The 15,427-nt window shown below is 36.5% G+C and overlaps 1 protein-coding gene across 1 annotated transcript in view; it reads right to left on the bottom strand.

The window, feature by feature from the left end:
* Nucleotides 1-12,725, bottom strand: part of LOC107043173 (zinc finger and BTB domain-containing protein 49) — a 27,550-nt gene extending 14,825 nt beyond the window's left edge. Inside the window, exons 1-2 of the mRNA XM_015264537.1 lie at nt 11,847-12,725; nt 11,542-11,649 (exon numbers count right to left, since the gene is read on the bottom strand). Of these exons, the coding sequence (XP_015120023.1) occupies nt 11,542-11,649; nt 11,847-12,725 (987 nt within the window). The remainder of the gene's footprint in view (nt 1-11,541; nt 11,650-11,846) is intronic.
* Between the last annotated feature and the right edge of the window lie 2,702 nt (nt 12,726-15,427).

Here is a 15,427-nt window from a genome sequence, read left to right on the forward strand (position 1 = left end):
GGGGGGGGGGGGGGAACGGGAGACGAGGGAGAAAGGGTTCGGAGGCTGTGTTTAATGGCGGTTGTGGATAAATGGGAACGGTGGGACTTGTACGTTAGAACGTTCGACAAGTACTTCTTGTTTCACCCTACTTGCCCGGATGTTGAAATCGATACTCTCATACCGGCCAAGAAGCACACTACACATATTTTTCCAGATTGTCTGAGGTACTATTGAGACACATGTTACAATTCCGCCCCCCCCCTTCCCGCTCACCCCATTCGCCTATCAAAGACAAGTGAAAATCTGAAAATAATGAAAGAATAAAAATGCATTTTGAAGAAAATAAAAAGTGCTGTTGATACATGTGATTGAAAATAGGCGTTTGTATTTTTAATATTAATAGAATAAACATAATATAATGATAAATGTGTATGTATACGTAATAATATTGCAATGAATAATATAATGTTAGAATAACAAAATAAATCCTAAGTAGCTATTTCAATATTATTATTATTCATCATTTAAAACCTCTTATTACAATTGAATAATAAAAATAAATTTATTATAGGAAATTAAACAAAGCACCGTCATCACAATAAGGGTTGGAAATGTGTTCATTAACTATGACAACCCGTCGAGGAACTTTAGTCCAGAAACAATTTACATTGGGAAAAAATAATTCACTGGAGTGTGAGAAATTATTTGCAAAGATATTTCAGAGTTGTGTATTGCAAATTCACGGATTTTCGTCAATATCTGGTAATTGTGAGGAACAATCTGTCCGATCGAATTGATTTTTAGTGGGGAATCTTTGGATAAATCAATTTTCACAGTCGAGTGAATTTTTCTTCCCAACGAATCATAATATTAATGCGATTTATCTAGATATCTAAGGATTTTTCTATTATACAAAAATTCTAGTCTCAAACATTCATTACGTATCATGTACACTGAACAAAGGATCGAATGAACAAATGGATCGAAGAGAAACAAAGGCAATGAATATTTCAGCCTGATAATACTGACATACGCAGCAGGACGAAAAAGAAAATCTTTCATCTCATATAAAAATTGAACATTTCTATACACATTCACTGAAATGGTCCCGGACTGTTTGAGTGTCATATATCTCTCAATTCTACTAATTATGATTAAGAATCGTTACTTATTATGCGCACGAAGAGACGGTAAATGATAATTAAAGAAATCGAACCTCTTATGTACATTTTATCATTGGAGCAATGATATATTCAAAGCGACGAAAAAAAAACAAAATACTGTTTCAACTACGAGAAAGTGTCTTCCCATAATACGGTAAATGAACATTCATTGTGACAATTGAAATGATGAAAAATCGAGCCGGTCAATAGCCAAATCGGTGCTTCTCCAAGATTTTCTATCTAAATTAATTTAATTAAAGATATGATAATTTATTTACATATATCTCTATCAATTATCTTACCCACGAATAATAAGATTAAGTGATATATCCATCATATATATTCGTGCGTTACTCTATTATAAATTTTCTTTATCTACAGAAAAAGGGATATGCGGCAAATTGTGAATCCCGACGTTATAAACAGTCGAACATTTTATATCTCTAAGACTTTAAGGATTGCTATCAACGCCGTGTTGCATTGCGGTTAACGACTTAATTCATCATTTGCAACCCTAAACGTTTAATTGAACAAATTTTACTATTATATCGATTGTACTCTACGTCAGAGGTGCATTAAGTGGCGCCTAAAGTCGAAATAATCGAAACAAAGCCGTTCATTCGTCTCTATGACATTCGTCAGAACAGTTCAAACAGAATGAATAACTAAATGATGAATAATTTTGCTTCAAATGTCATTTTATTCGTAATGGAAGCAGTGACAGTGGGGGAGAAAATGAAGGGTGTAATTTCGTGCTGCAAATATGGAAAGTAAATTAAACTTTTATCGCCGAATCAATACGTTAAAACATGTGGGAAGCAGTGTGATTAGCATCTATCGTGCATTCTGAATTCTTTCTTTGCATTAATCATTTTTTTTGTGGTTTTTTGTTTTTAGGCACTCGAGATTAGATAAACACAATCGAGCGCCGAAATAAATTAAATTAATTAATACTTCTGGCAATAATGTCCTTCCAAGGCTGATCGACACTGTGAATTTCGCGAATGATATCTCATTAAATTTTCATATTTATTGAAATTGATAATCTCACAGTTGATTGGATTGTATGAATATAATTTAATACGATAATGAGGTTTTATCGGTGCAACTGATTTTCATAAATTTTCCATAAATTTAAATAATTGCCGCAGTATCGAAAAACCTGTGGATCATTCGACCTATCTTTGTTTACAGAGGTATTTTTTTTTCTTTTTTTACAAGCAATTCGTGGGTTCCTTTTCGTCAGCTACATTTTAAAATGGTAGGTTCGTACGTGTACAGGTGCTCGCGCTGGCAAAAATCACTACATTCACTAGTAATATTAAACATATTGGGTGGACAGATCGAGAGAGATCGTTGAATTGCCGCGCGAGGAAACTTAAAGGAATTTTTTTTGTGGAGAAAAAAGAGATGTCGAGGGAACATGCGAGGTCCACGTTCACACGTTTCCCAACTCCTACCTATTAATCTACGAATTATTGCACATATAGTGGGGAATATTACGCGAAATTTATATCTCCGGAGAGTCTCAGTACAATGCGCACGGGGTGTGGGAGGCAGGCTTGATAAATATGAGAAGCCACGTGTAGAAAGGATAAGATTAGATAAACATAATTAAATTTGATTTTTGAGGACTCGAGACAATTCACTGTTTTGATCGAGTGATTAATCTATTCGAGATATCTTTTACATGTAAATTCATGGAAACAACAACTTGAAAAATATATATGGATGAAGAAGGAAGGTTTCTCATAGATTTTCAAAAAAGAAGCTCTGAATTTTGAGTGAAAAATTTTGAAATTTTTAATAACCATTAAGTTACATGAAATTATCATTATGTTGGTTTGATGGACCAGATAACTTCTGGAATATCCAATGACGTTCAAATTTTCAGGTATAAACGGCAATGAAAATTACGAATATTCACACGATTTTTGTTCTGAATTGTTGATCTGTGGAAATTCAATTGAATTCAATAATCAATTCTCACAATGAGTTTGAAAATTAAAACTGTGCATTGAAATTTCAATGGTCGCATAACATGAACTACTGGTTTTCTTGAATTTGCAAGGGGACTAAGAGATTTCATTGACGATTTGACCTCAAATGAAATTCAAATTCAGCAGCGAAGCGGTAAAACCGTTTGTCTTTTGCTATCTGTCTTAGATTCCGAATATTTGGGAATCTAAGACAGATAGCGAAATTTTCGGCATGGCCTTTTTTGTAGAACAAATTGAGAGGTACAAGAAATGTTATTACAACAGTTTCGGTATCTCCCTTAGATTCGGAGATATTCCTCGGAAAGTCAGCCGAGAGCTAAGTCGACTTGAATCGTTTTACCGCTTCACTACTGAATTCATAATAATGGATATTCGAATGGAGATTATTCTTAACTTTCCGAAAAATTCTCGCAATGAAATGAGAATATTTTTCTTGAAGGGAGAAAAGCTCTTTTTAATATCAGATATCATTGCGATAAAATAAGAAATTTCTTAAATTAGAAAAAGATGAACTATTTTGCCTCGTTATAAGTTAACAGGCAATTTTAAAAATGAATTCCGTCGAATGAGAAGTTTTCCATCTGTAATTTAGAAGCTACAAAGTCAAAATGACTTGTCTTAGTCCCAATTGGGACTGACTTTCTCCACTTTTTTCAGTGATATTATCAATAATATTTAATCCGGTCAATATTTGAAGCAAGAAAACTCCTTGAATCACCACCACTATATGTAACCGTCCACATGAGAAGCGCCCAGTGAAGATTCCTCAAATTTTGAGCCGAAAATTATGCCCATATTATGAAAAATGCCGTCGGTATAAAAGATCAAAAACTCAATTTAGCATTGATTTAAATAGGAGGCGTGAATATACAGATCTGCCTGACCTGTCTGATACATCAGATCTGCCCCCGTCAGCCCATCGTTAACTGCACCAAAAAAATGAAAAGAAAAAGAAGAAAAAAACAATTTTCAACACGACAAGTAGACTAACATTATCCAACAGCTCTTTAAACTTAACTCTGACCGAATTTACATAACGTACCCAGATTAGAAGAATCTTGAAGGAGAGAAAAAAAGGGGAATTTATCAAAATGCGAAGAATTTCTCAACCCAGATAGGCGACGACCGCAGGCTGATTTGGCCCGAACTCTCGAGATTCGCCGAATAATTTCATAATACTCAAAAATTTCCTAACGATTAAATTATTTAATCCGAAATATCGTCAAATTTTCGCTTTAAAATCACAGCTGGGGAAATCACAATATGCCATCTAAGTTTCCAACATCAATGAAGTATTCTTCTAATCAATTTACTCCCTGTCGATATATCGACTGTCCAATTTCCATGAAAAATCCAACAAAACTTGAATAGTTAATGTTTTTCCTCGCCTCATCATCATCATCACAGCTCTTTAATCACGTCCCTACGTTTCAGCCAATTTTTCGTTAACAGCCATCGCAGCTCCGTTTAATCCTAGCACCGATTAGTTCCTTTGATGTTCACACTGATCGTTCGAGCCCGAATGACACAGGTATAGTAAAATCAAAGGGACTCCTCCCTTTTCCCATTTTTTCCCCATTCAACTGCAGTAGCACTCATTTTCTCATCAAAATGATTCGCCTTAGAGTCTAGAGACACCCGTTTCTTCAAACGCGTTGTCAATGAATATTTCAACGATCGATCGATGTCAACTACTTGCAAGCGCGTGCAGGAGAGGATAAAACATGAAAACAAGTGAAATAATAGCGTTTAACTCTACGAAGACAAAGAGAAACTTTTTGCGCCCGATAAATTCTGTTTGATGGACAGACACAATAACACAAATTCTCCGAAGAACTAACTCGAGAAAAGTTTTAAATATGTTATAAGAAAAATCGACTTACGTCTAGGAATAAACATAACACAGTAATAATTTTGAATACTGCTTTATATCACCCAAAAAAACGTCTCAATAATTTTGAAAAATAAAAATGATAAAAATTAAAATCTGTATCATCATCATTCCTTCCTCAACATGGCTCGATACTCCGCTTAAAACCCTCGTACTTTACACACGTAGAATGGGTAACACAGGCTAAAGAGGGACAGAGACAACAGAAATAAATAAATAAAGAAGAAGGATAGTTGTAGCTCAAGATCAATATCACCGAGTATGCAGCCAACTATGTAACGATTAATAAAAATTCTACCTAGCTATCTTAACACGTTAGGTAATATCTACCCGTCCTAAAAATAGATACCGTAAATTAATGAAATAAAAAAACATGAAGTTGCATTTAGAGGCTCAGGTATATTGCACGGTCTCAATGGCTAACCCCACCGGTCAGGTGTTATCCCTCGACTTGGGCTTATCATCATCAACTTTCATTTCTAAACATAACACGCACGACAACGTTTCGTAGAAAAACGTAGCGAATTCGTTAGAAAATTGTGTTGGATTTCTATTGAATTTTCTGTTAATATTTGGCTAATTCTGTTCAATAGAAAATATTGTGAGCTTTTCAGTGCTTTTTGAAGTGGAAAGTTCTACTTCCACTTTTAGATCTGAGCACTTTTTTTTTGTCTGACCTTTTTTTCTTTTAGTCTGTTACTACTGATTTTAGGGGCGGACTGTTGCTTTCGTTTTTTTCTTTTCAGCACGTCTGATGCCCACATATGCTACCATTCACGGTCGCACTCGCCCTTAAGGCCCTATCGTGCCCAAAATCATTTTCCAAAAAGCGGGAAAAAAGTGTTCAGATCCAAAAGTGGCAGGGGAACTTTCCACTTTATTAACAAAAGGCCCCTCTTCAATACTCTCGAAGGAAAAGGATAGGTCGTGGTACGCCCTGTATATAACTTATTCTCTTCAGATATTTTCTATAGAATTTCTTCGGCTCAAATTTTCTAAATTTTTTTTATTCCATATTTCTTTTTTTCTCATCAAGAAAATCAAACAAGAAAAAAGAAAATTTGAGCCAACGAAATTCTACAAAAAACATCTCAACAGAATAAGTTATATTGAATATTTTCTCGTGAACATTTCAACGGAATCTTCCAAAAACTGATAGAAAGTTCAATAGAAATGCAATAGAATTTTCTAACGAATTCCCTAGGCTTTTCATAATAGGAAAACCTAAATTTTTTCATCCGTGAATCCCCCAGCTCATCATCGCCTACAAGTAAACACTAAAATGTCCTAAGTCTTCTGAACGATTAGACAAAGAGATTTGAAAAAAGCCACTATGCCAGCGCACTCTCAATAACTCATCGAAAAATGAATGAAAGGAAAAAAAATCATATTAACAGCCGCAGCGGTGCCGTTCTCTCCCCGTACGCATTTTTGTCCCCAGTGTTACAGAAAAATTTCATATTCTCCATCCGCATTTATCATTCCCATACGTTTCATCCGCACATACACTACCTCCCACCCACCAACAAAAATCCTACATTCACCCCCCAGTGAACATGTGAACGCACGAAATTCCCCCCACCCCCCTGCCGCTTCCCCCACCCAGCCCGCAAAAACACCCACCCCTCTCTTCATCAACTGTATAAAATATTCTCAATCGTATCAACAACAGTCATCGTACATCGTACAACGTTAGTACATTATTACAATAGTTATAGTTATCATAATCAATATATAGTATTCACAGCATTTTATCAAAATCTCTTAAAAGCACCAACCGTGGCGGCTCAATTTTTTTTACCTCATTTTCAACTCACTCTCGCCTATTCTCTTCACAATATCCAACTCCGTTGCGATATCCTCGACCGATTGAATCTCTCGTTCCTCTAAAAAATCAATCTCTGCATGTTCAACTCATTTTCCACAGCTCTAATCACTTCATTCCAATCGCACCTCTCAATTGTTTACCGATATATGTATAATTAAGCTAAACGTTTTTTTTGTGTTTTTTTCTTCATCAATTTTTTTTTGTCTTAAAGCACTGATTAAACGGGGGAGCTCGTTTTAACGTGTCCCTCCCCCTGAACACGCGTGTAACCACCCATCCTAACCGAAATAATCACAGGACTAACTAGAAAATACCTATCTCTGGGGCAAAGTGCCACTGTCAGCTCATCATGAATTTTCTTACACTAAAAAATATCCACTTTAATCATCCAAAGGGAGCCTCGTTACAGTAAAACGCAATGATTACAGCTAACCTTGTTTTTTTTTTTTTCTGTCGGAGCAGTGAAGTTGGACGCGAGGATACTGAAAATACACTGAAACGAGATGATCCGAAGAAGGTAGGTACTCGTTTACTGCAGATAACGGAACAAAGGAATGGGGAGGTGGAAAAAAAAATCATGAGAGTGAATCGAGAGATGTGGTAAGGACGGGTGATAAAAAGGAGGCACCGCTGTGACACCTCGCGTCCACATAATCACACTTGTTATCCATCTTATTGGCAAAGAGTGCTGATTCCCAGGATGATTGTTCAACTCCGGTAGCATTAGCATCACTCACGGCTCAATGATGCGGTGGTGGTGGTGGTTGTGGTGCCTCTTCCTCAGTCGGATCAACTGGGCTCGGTGATAAAAATTTTCTAACGTACTTTGGATAATGGGTTTTCTCATGTGCCTTAAGTATCGTTGATCTTGAGAATGTTTTACCACACAATGTACATCTGAATGGCCTTTCACCCGTATGTACACGACAATGATCCTTCATATGGTGTCTAAGTTTGAATGCTTTACCACAAAATTCACACTTGAATGGCCTATCACCAGTGTGCGCTGGTAGATGGGCTATTAATGAGCCAACATCGGGAAATGATTTACCACAAAATTTGCAAAGTACAACACCGGATGTTGGATCTGAATGGGCAGCCAGCTCTAGATCCATTGGTTCAACTGGACCACCGGGGGGATAGTGTGCCTCCGGTGGCAGGTGCATACCAGGCTCAAGGCCCAATTGAGCCTGCAGCTGCAGGTGAGCCGCTTGTTCGCGGTACTTGAGCGACTCGAGGCTGTGCGATAGGATGTGCCGTGTCAGCTTGCTCTGGTGGAGGAACGAGGCACCGCAGTACATGCACGCAAACACCCGCTCATCCACACCCATCAACTCCTGCAACCAAACAAACAAGAACATCAACTTCTTGTCTTCCGGCTAACGCTATTTTAGCACGCTCACACGCTCCCTCACTTTTAACTAATTTTCTTTTTCTCTCTTTATTTATGTTGTACTTATTATTTTTTTCTCTCATCGAAAACAAATTTCTCGTAAAAATTTGTCCTTTTCACGGTTGAAAAAGCGATAGTCATTGATCGTCAACTTTACGTCCTTCCACGGTCACAGAGAGACTGTTCCAAGGCTCTTTTATTATCAGATAAAAAAAAGTTGAAAAAAAAATTGACAAAGTGATAATTAAGGTCAAGGACTCTGCACGTGACTCTACTGGAGTACTTCCGGTTTGATCGGGAGTGCTCAATCGGTGGGAGGCATCGATTGAGTCCAGTGTCACCTGCAGAGTCTCTTCAATTGATCTCATTCGTTTTATCAAGACTTATTGTGGTCTTTTTTCTAAATAATCTACTCTTCTCTAACTCAACTTTCGATTGGCAAGTGTTCCTTCTTCTCAAAGCGCGCACTTTCTTTTCATTGTCACGCGAGAAGTGGATTCTCCTCACGGTTTTCATCAATATTTTTTATCATTAAACGTGAAAAAACAACGGCAGCACAAGAAGTTGACGCTCATTTTTGTTTGGCGCGCCCTCCCCCGGTTATATATAGATTTTTTTTTTCAAAACTATGTAGGGTGTGTATATAGTAATTATAATGGTAACATGTAAATGTCAAAAGCATAATTCCCATCAATCCCCCAAAGAATCATCCCCACGTGCCGGTTCACGTGGGGCAATGTTATATTTCAAATTTTATTCGTGTTTTATGTTTTATCATGAAAATTAATTTATGCCGCAGCGCAATAATTATATCGGAGCAAAGGCATTGCACTCAACCAAACAACAATCGAAAAATACAATTATAATTATCAAATGTATAAAAAGAAAATGATGTAATAATGAAATTAAACGAAAAATATATAATGCTGATATATCGCATACTCTTTATACACGATATCTTCAAATGAATATATACATACATAGTAATCATACTTGGTACATATAGGCTTTGTAACATTGAAATTAATTCCAACGGTTTCATTGGACGATAATTAATTTCAATTTACGGTCCACAGTGATATATCGTATATGGTCGTATATGCGTATATATACATGTATATTTGTATATATAATATATAGAGATGTTAAAAAACAACCATGGCCAAAAAACGAAGGTCAACTTCTTGACAGTGAGCTAGCAAGACAGGCTTTGGCGGAGGAACGAAAAAATGTTTTTTTTCAACATTGAGAAAAATTCAGGCAAAGTGGTGAAATCTGATTTATCAATTTTAGTGGAGACTGGCTTTTTGGGAATAGAACTTTTTTCTAGGCTTTATTCCCCAACAGAAAGTTCCAATCGAAATGTGAATAGATTTTTTTTATGAAAAATCAGTCAAGTTTATGGAAATTCAAGGGAAATTTCAATGTTAATTTGATGTGAATGATCAAAATTCTTGAGAATTATGGAAATTTCGGAAACTTTTCCCGTGGAAAAATATATAAAAAATACATATAATACAGGCCAATTTAATATATAATATTCTTCGAATATATTTAAGATTTATATAAGATATATATGAAACATATATAAATTTATATTTTACGTAACTTGAATCACAGGACAAAACGTTTATATATTCATATGGAACGTTTTTATATTTATATTTTATATAATAAAAATTTATATATGTTTCATATATATTTTATATAACTTGTGTATATCAATCGGGCCAATTCCATTTGATGTGAAATATATTTAAAAAGTGAACAATTTGATCGTAAATTCTATTCACAGTTACAGCATTAAAAACTGACATCTAACTAACAATTGAATTTCAATGAATTGTTGACCGTGGCGATATTTCAGAAGAACTGGACTTTAAGGAGAATTGATTCATCTGTTTTTATCACTTTGCTGCGAAATTCAATAATTATATTTACGTCAACAACAAAATCTCAACAAAAGTCAAAACATTAACTAGATGTGGTTTCAATTTCACAATTTTCACTTGACATTTAACTCCTTTGTTGAGATTTTTATTGTTAATTAAATCCACATTTTCTCCCACTGAAGGACAAGGACAATTACTCTCATATTAATCTCCAATAAAACACTTTTATCGACTATTGCATCTGCGCATTGTTCGATAAAATGACAAAATGCAGTTTGGGATTTGGCTGTATTCGCAGGGAAAAGAATCAAGAGAGATGAGGATGAATGGGGAACGTCTTGGTTGATGGATGACGCGTGTGTGGGCGGTATCTTTCTTCCGGCTAATGGTACATACCCAATGGTGAGTTTTCACGGATTGGGGAAGGTAAGGGGTTAGTGTTATACTGTTGTTTTTGTATCCGCAAGGACGATGTGTCTGAGAACAAGATTGAGAGGACAAGGAGAACGAATACATAAGAGAAAGAGAGAGATAACAGAGATGTATGCGTGGCGAGAGAGGGAAGGAAGGAATAGTGGGATATACATATATATATGCACATAAGACAAAATACGACGATACGCGAGAATAAAAGCGTGGAATGAGAGACGGCACATGAGAAACAACAGACTTTATCAAAAGTGAGAATAGTATGTCATGCACGCACTTTCTCTCAACGATTTATGTCTCAAAATTGTTTTTTTTATGCCGCAAGATGTTGAGGGGTTGCCAACGACCTCATTTTTTTCATTTGATCTCAGCCACTTGTGATCGTAGTAAGACGTAATCTTTTTTTCACCTGATTTCCTCAATTTCTTTTTTCCAAACGTTTTAATAACTTTCTATTCTTCAAATAGTGGAGGGAGAGCAGCGAACAGCAAAGCTTTATATTGTCATGCAAGTGTACTCACATGCAATCGTCATAGTCATGATTTAATAAACGTCAAAAAATTAACTGCTTTAATTATGTATCGACAATATCTTGAAAAGAGTAATTGCTGCTTTTCGACACTTTCGATATTCGGTAATGGTCCAATGATAATTCCATAGGTGATATAACCCGATACATAATACAGAGCAATTGATCATTGTGAAGAAGACATTTTCTTTCTCATTAAAATTATCATTGGCAACCTAACGACCTTGCTTTGATTTTTTTTCTCTTTTATTCGAAATTTATTGAAATGATTGCAGATGAGTGTCAGTTTTTTAAATATTCAGCTGGCAATAATGAATTGATAAATGTATATATAGATATGAAATGCATAATAAAGAGCTTGAATATATAGATATTTATATACGAGAAATATTTAAATAACCAAGAGTTTGTTTTTATGGAAAAAAAATTCATACCGAAAAGAGACTCACCGGATCTGGTGGGAGTCTGTAATCCGTTGATATTTCACTGCTGGCACAACGCTCCTCGGTCGACCTATCCCAGTCCACTTCCTTCTTCAAGGACTGCGAATGCAAGAACAAAGGGAATTGATAACTACCAAAAACCAAAAATAATTCACCAGGGAAATGATAAAATGACTGGTAATTCTTCATTCAACCCGCGAACAAATAGAGTCGAGAGTAAATTACGCGAATATAATATTTCAATGAACAGTTTTACCACTTCTCTACCTAATTGTTGATGAATAATGAATACTCACAAGGGGTACCTGTTGGACCGGCGGTAAGCCAGATGGTCCAGCCAGGGGCTCAGTACTGTGTGGGGACGGAAGCCGACTCTGCGGTAAATTCAACGGCAATCCACCAGTTGTACTCGTGTTATTACTAAGAGTCATATCACTTGGACCACTGTGCACCGAAATTGGACTGAGTGATCCCCTTGTTTCCTCTAAGCTCACAGCATCCTCGGAGTCTCTCCTCGGTCTGTCCAAAGCGAGTGGACCTGGACAGGGGCTGTTGACTCTGGCTGGTGATGGTGGGCACTCCGTCATGTCGACAGCTTCCGAATTTTCACTTGCCGTCAGTGACACTTGTTGCGAATTCTGATTCTGATTCTGATTCGGCTGCAATAACACCTGTTCATTGTCCTTAGGTGGCTCCTTGTCACGCTCTTTGTCACGCTCTTTGTCCCTCTCACGTGTCTCATTTCTATTGTCACGCGGTGTTTCAGCGTTAATATGCTGCTGTTGTTCATCCCTTGATGCAACTGCTGCATTAATATTTGTCATGTCCGCAAGACCCTTGACCTTGAGACTCTCAGCAGTCTTCAATAGAGCCGATAATTGGCAGTACTCGACATTAACCTCACCCTTGTACATGAAGTCAACTAGAGTACGTAATTCCGTAAATCTTACGTCCTTGAGTATGACAATGGGATGACGATTTGGATGATCTAGGAACAGTGTTTGAAAGTAACTTGAGCACGCTGATAGGACAACCTTGTGCGCGCGTATCGATGGACCCTCTGTGCACGCCAGTGTCACGTCAACCAGTGATTCAGACTCAAGTAGCTGACTGAACACACCCAGCAAGTTGCTCTGATGATTGTTCCACCTCAGGCAGTAATGCTCACTTCCCATGTCTGAACTGACCCGCAACCCTGCTGCTTGATAGAGATGGGCAAAAAAGGGGGGGAAAAAATTGAAAATTAAAACGTGTACTGTGAAAACGTAGGATGGCGGAGCGCCTCTAGGATAGACTAGTCGTTATAGTCTTGGGCGATTGGCTTCATTTTTCTACCTCTACGGTCGTTAACTTAGAGCCGAGCTGATGGGGGGTTATTTTCCTATTCAACCGCTATGAAAATGAACTGATATTTCTGGTTTTTTTGGTTTCTGTGGTTCATAGGAGCGTTTGAGAGATTGTTTGGTTGCTTGAAGTGTTTCATAAAAGTTAATAACTACTTTTAGTTATTATCTTGTCAAATAAATTTTTGAAACTTTTTCGATATCATTATTTATGGTGGAAATTGAGAAGATGGTTCTTTATTTGTTTTTCTTTGGGGATATGCACAGGCAGTTTCAAGGAATACGGGAGATTTCGAATTTAATGATGGACTGAAGTATCAGATTGAATTAGATCCTAGGGGCTATACCAAGAATTTAGCAGCGAAATGGTGTCAGCAGTTCACGGAAAATTTTCTCATTTTGACGAACAAAATTTCAATTCAATTATTGCAGGAAAATCAATACCAATCCGGAGAATTCATGTGAATTTATTCTCGAATATTCAGATTTTAATTGGAAATTCAAGGAAGTTGTGGAATTTGCGTGATCTTCGAAGTCGCGGTACGGAAAATTATTACAAAACTATTCTATTCATGAAGTTCATGAAATTCAATGAAAATTCCAGGAATCTTGATATCAAATACATTGAACGGTTTGATAAAACTTTACATTTTCAAGGAAAATATGAATTTTTTATTGGTATCCTGAAATTCCATTGATATTTCGCTGCACATTTCCTTAATTAACCCCAATAAATACTACAACGTTTAGAAAATTGACCAATCTCACAAAATTCAATGAAACTTGAACCTTTTATCACAATTCTTCTCTCATTTCATCAATTTTAGCCAATTTTCAATAACGAATACTAACTCTTTCAACTTAGGAATGGGCGGTGTTTATCGATTAATCGAAAACACCGATGTTCCTGACCAAGCTAACAAAATTTTTCATTTGTTCATCGAGTAATAATGTTGATTGATTGAGAATAAACAAAATAATAATCTATCCGCGATCAGAAGTAATTATTTTCTCCAGTATGTACGTTATAAATAATAAGTGAATATTTCCAGTCATCTATTGTTTTTTTTTAATTTAAATTTTGTAATTCTTTTACATGTAAATTTTTAACAATAGTTGCAGCTAACGTCCAGCCACAGCAAATATTCAATATATTTTTGTTTCAATAAAAACGAGAAGAAAAAAATTATTAAAAAATTTTGTTTTCCTCTGTAAGAGAAAAACATCGAATTTTTTAATAATCGATGTTTTTTAAAACATTGTCCATCCCTACTTGAACTATCCCCTCAATTTTCAACGAATTGATATCTTTTCAGTAAAAAAGTTTTACATATCAATCCTCTTCTATCAAACCTCCCAAGTTTTCCCTCGAGGTTGAAGGCCATATTTTCCAACGAATTATTCATACCGAGACCATAAAAATATAAAAAAAATCGTAAAAATCCCAATAGTCTATTAACACAGATGCAGCCCATATATCAACTCTCAATGTATCCCATTAGCATCAATTGATATGAAGTTCTGAGATCGTGAAATCAGTATTCGCTGATTTCCCTCCTTAGCCCATTAATGCCTCCTATCCCGGATACCTGTCAATGACATTGGCTATGGACAAGCCAGCGTGGTACCTTCCACCACTCGCTTATCTCCCGCATACAATGTGTACGGCTGGTTTACCGGCTTTTACATAATAAATTATCAGACGCACGAGTATAACAGTCAACCTTCCACAAGAGTCAGTGGCTCAGGCCTCATCGAGTGGCTTATCTCCAACGCACTTCGACATGCTTCTAACACAGACGTAAAGGAAGCACTCGGCCCGTCACAGCGATTATATTGATCTCTCACTGATGCAGGCTGCACGTGCCGACAGCGACAGATATCACTCACTCAATTTATACAATTTGTCCTCGATTAAAAATTATAACTTAGTGGTTACATTCATACCGCAAAGAGAAGATGAAAAAATTGTCAAAGAGAAAAAAGAATAAAAGGATCCAGACTTCTCTCAGTCACTGCCGAGATAACGAGTCAGTAAAACGAGCCATTTGCCATGATAACGAGCTGCGGAAAAAGAGAAAAGGAAGAATGAAAAGAAGGTTTCGTCTCTCCGTCTCGGGATTTCAGAATTAAGAACTGGAGGTACCACGTGGAGCGGAGTATCAACTTACTGAGAGTCATACCCAATGAGATGAAGTACATCCTTGATACAGTATTATTTGTTTAAGTTGGGAGGATAGAATGAGTCAGAAAATTGTTGGGGATTCATTCGGAAGCTTACGCGGAGAAAAAAAATTGGAGAAAAATTAGCGAACAAGTCAAGTAATCGTGGAGCAAACTCGATTTTCGGAAAAAGTGCGAGATTAATCAAGTAAATGACCCTACGTTCGTCTAGCTGAGGTGAACACATCATTAGTCCAATATTTCTATCGAAATGAGCGTGAAAATGCGATAATTTAAATTACATATCAGAGGGTAAAACGAGATTTCTTAACTATTAACACCGCTCGTTAATAATTGACGAATGACATGCA

Source organism: Diachasma alloeum, unplaced genomic scaffold (assembly GCF_001412515.2).
Source record: "Diachasma alloeum isolate Michigan unplaced genomic scaffold, Dall2.0 Dall_scaffold_00179, whole genome shotgun sequence".
In the NCBI taxonomy this organism is placed as follows: domain Eukaryota; kingdom Metazoa; phylum Arthropoda; class Insecta; order Hymenoptera; family Braconidae; genus Diachasma; species Diachasma alloeum.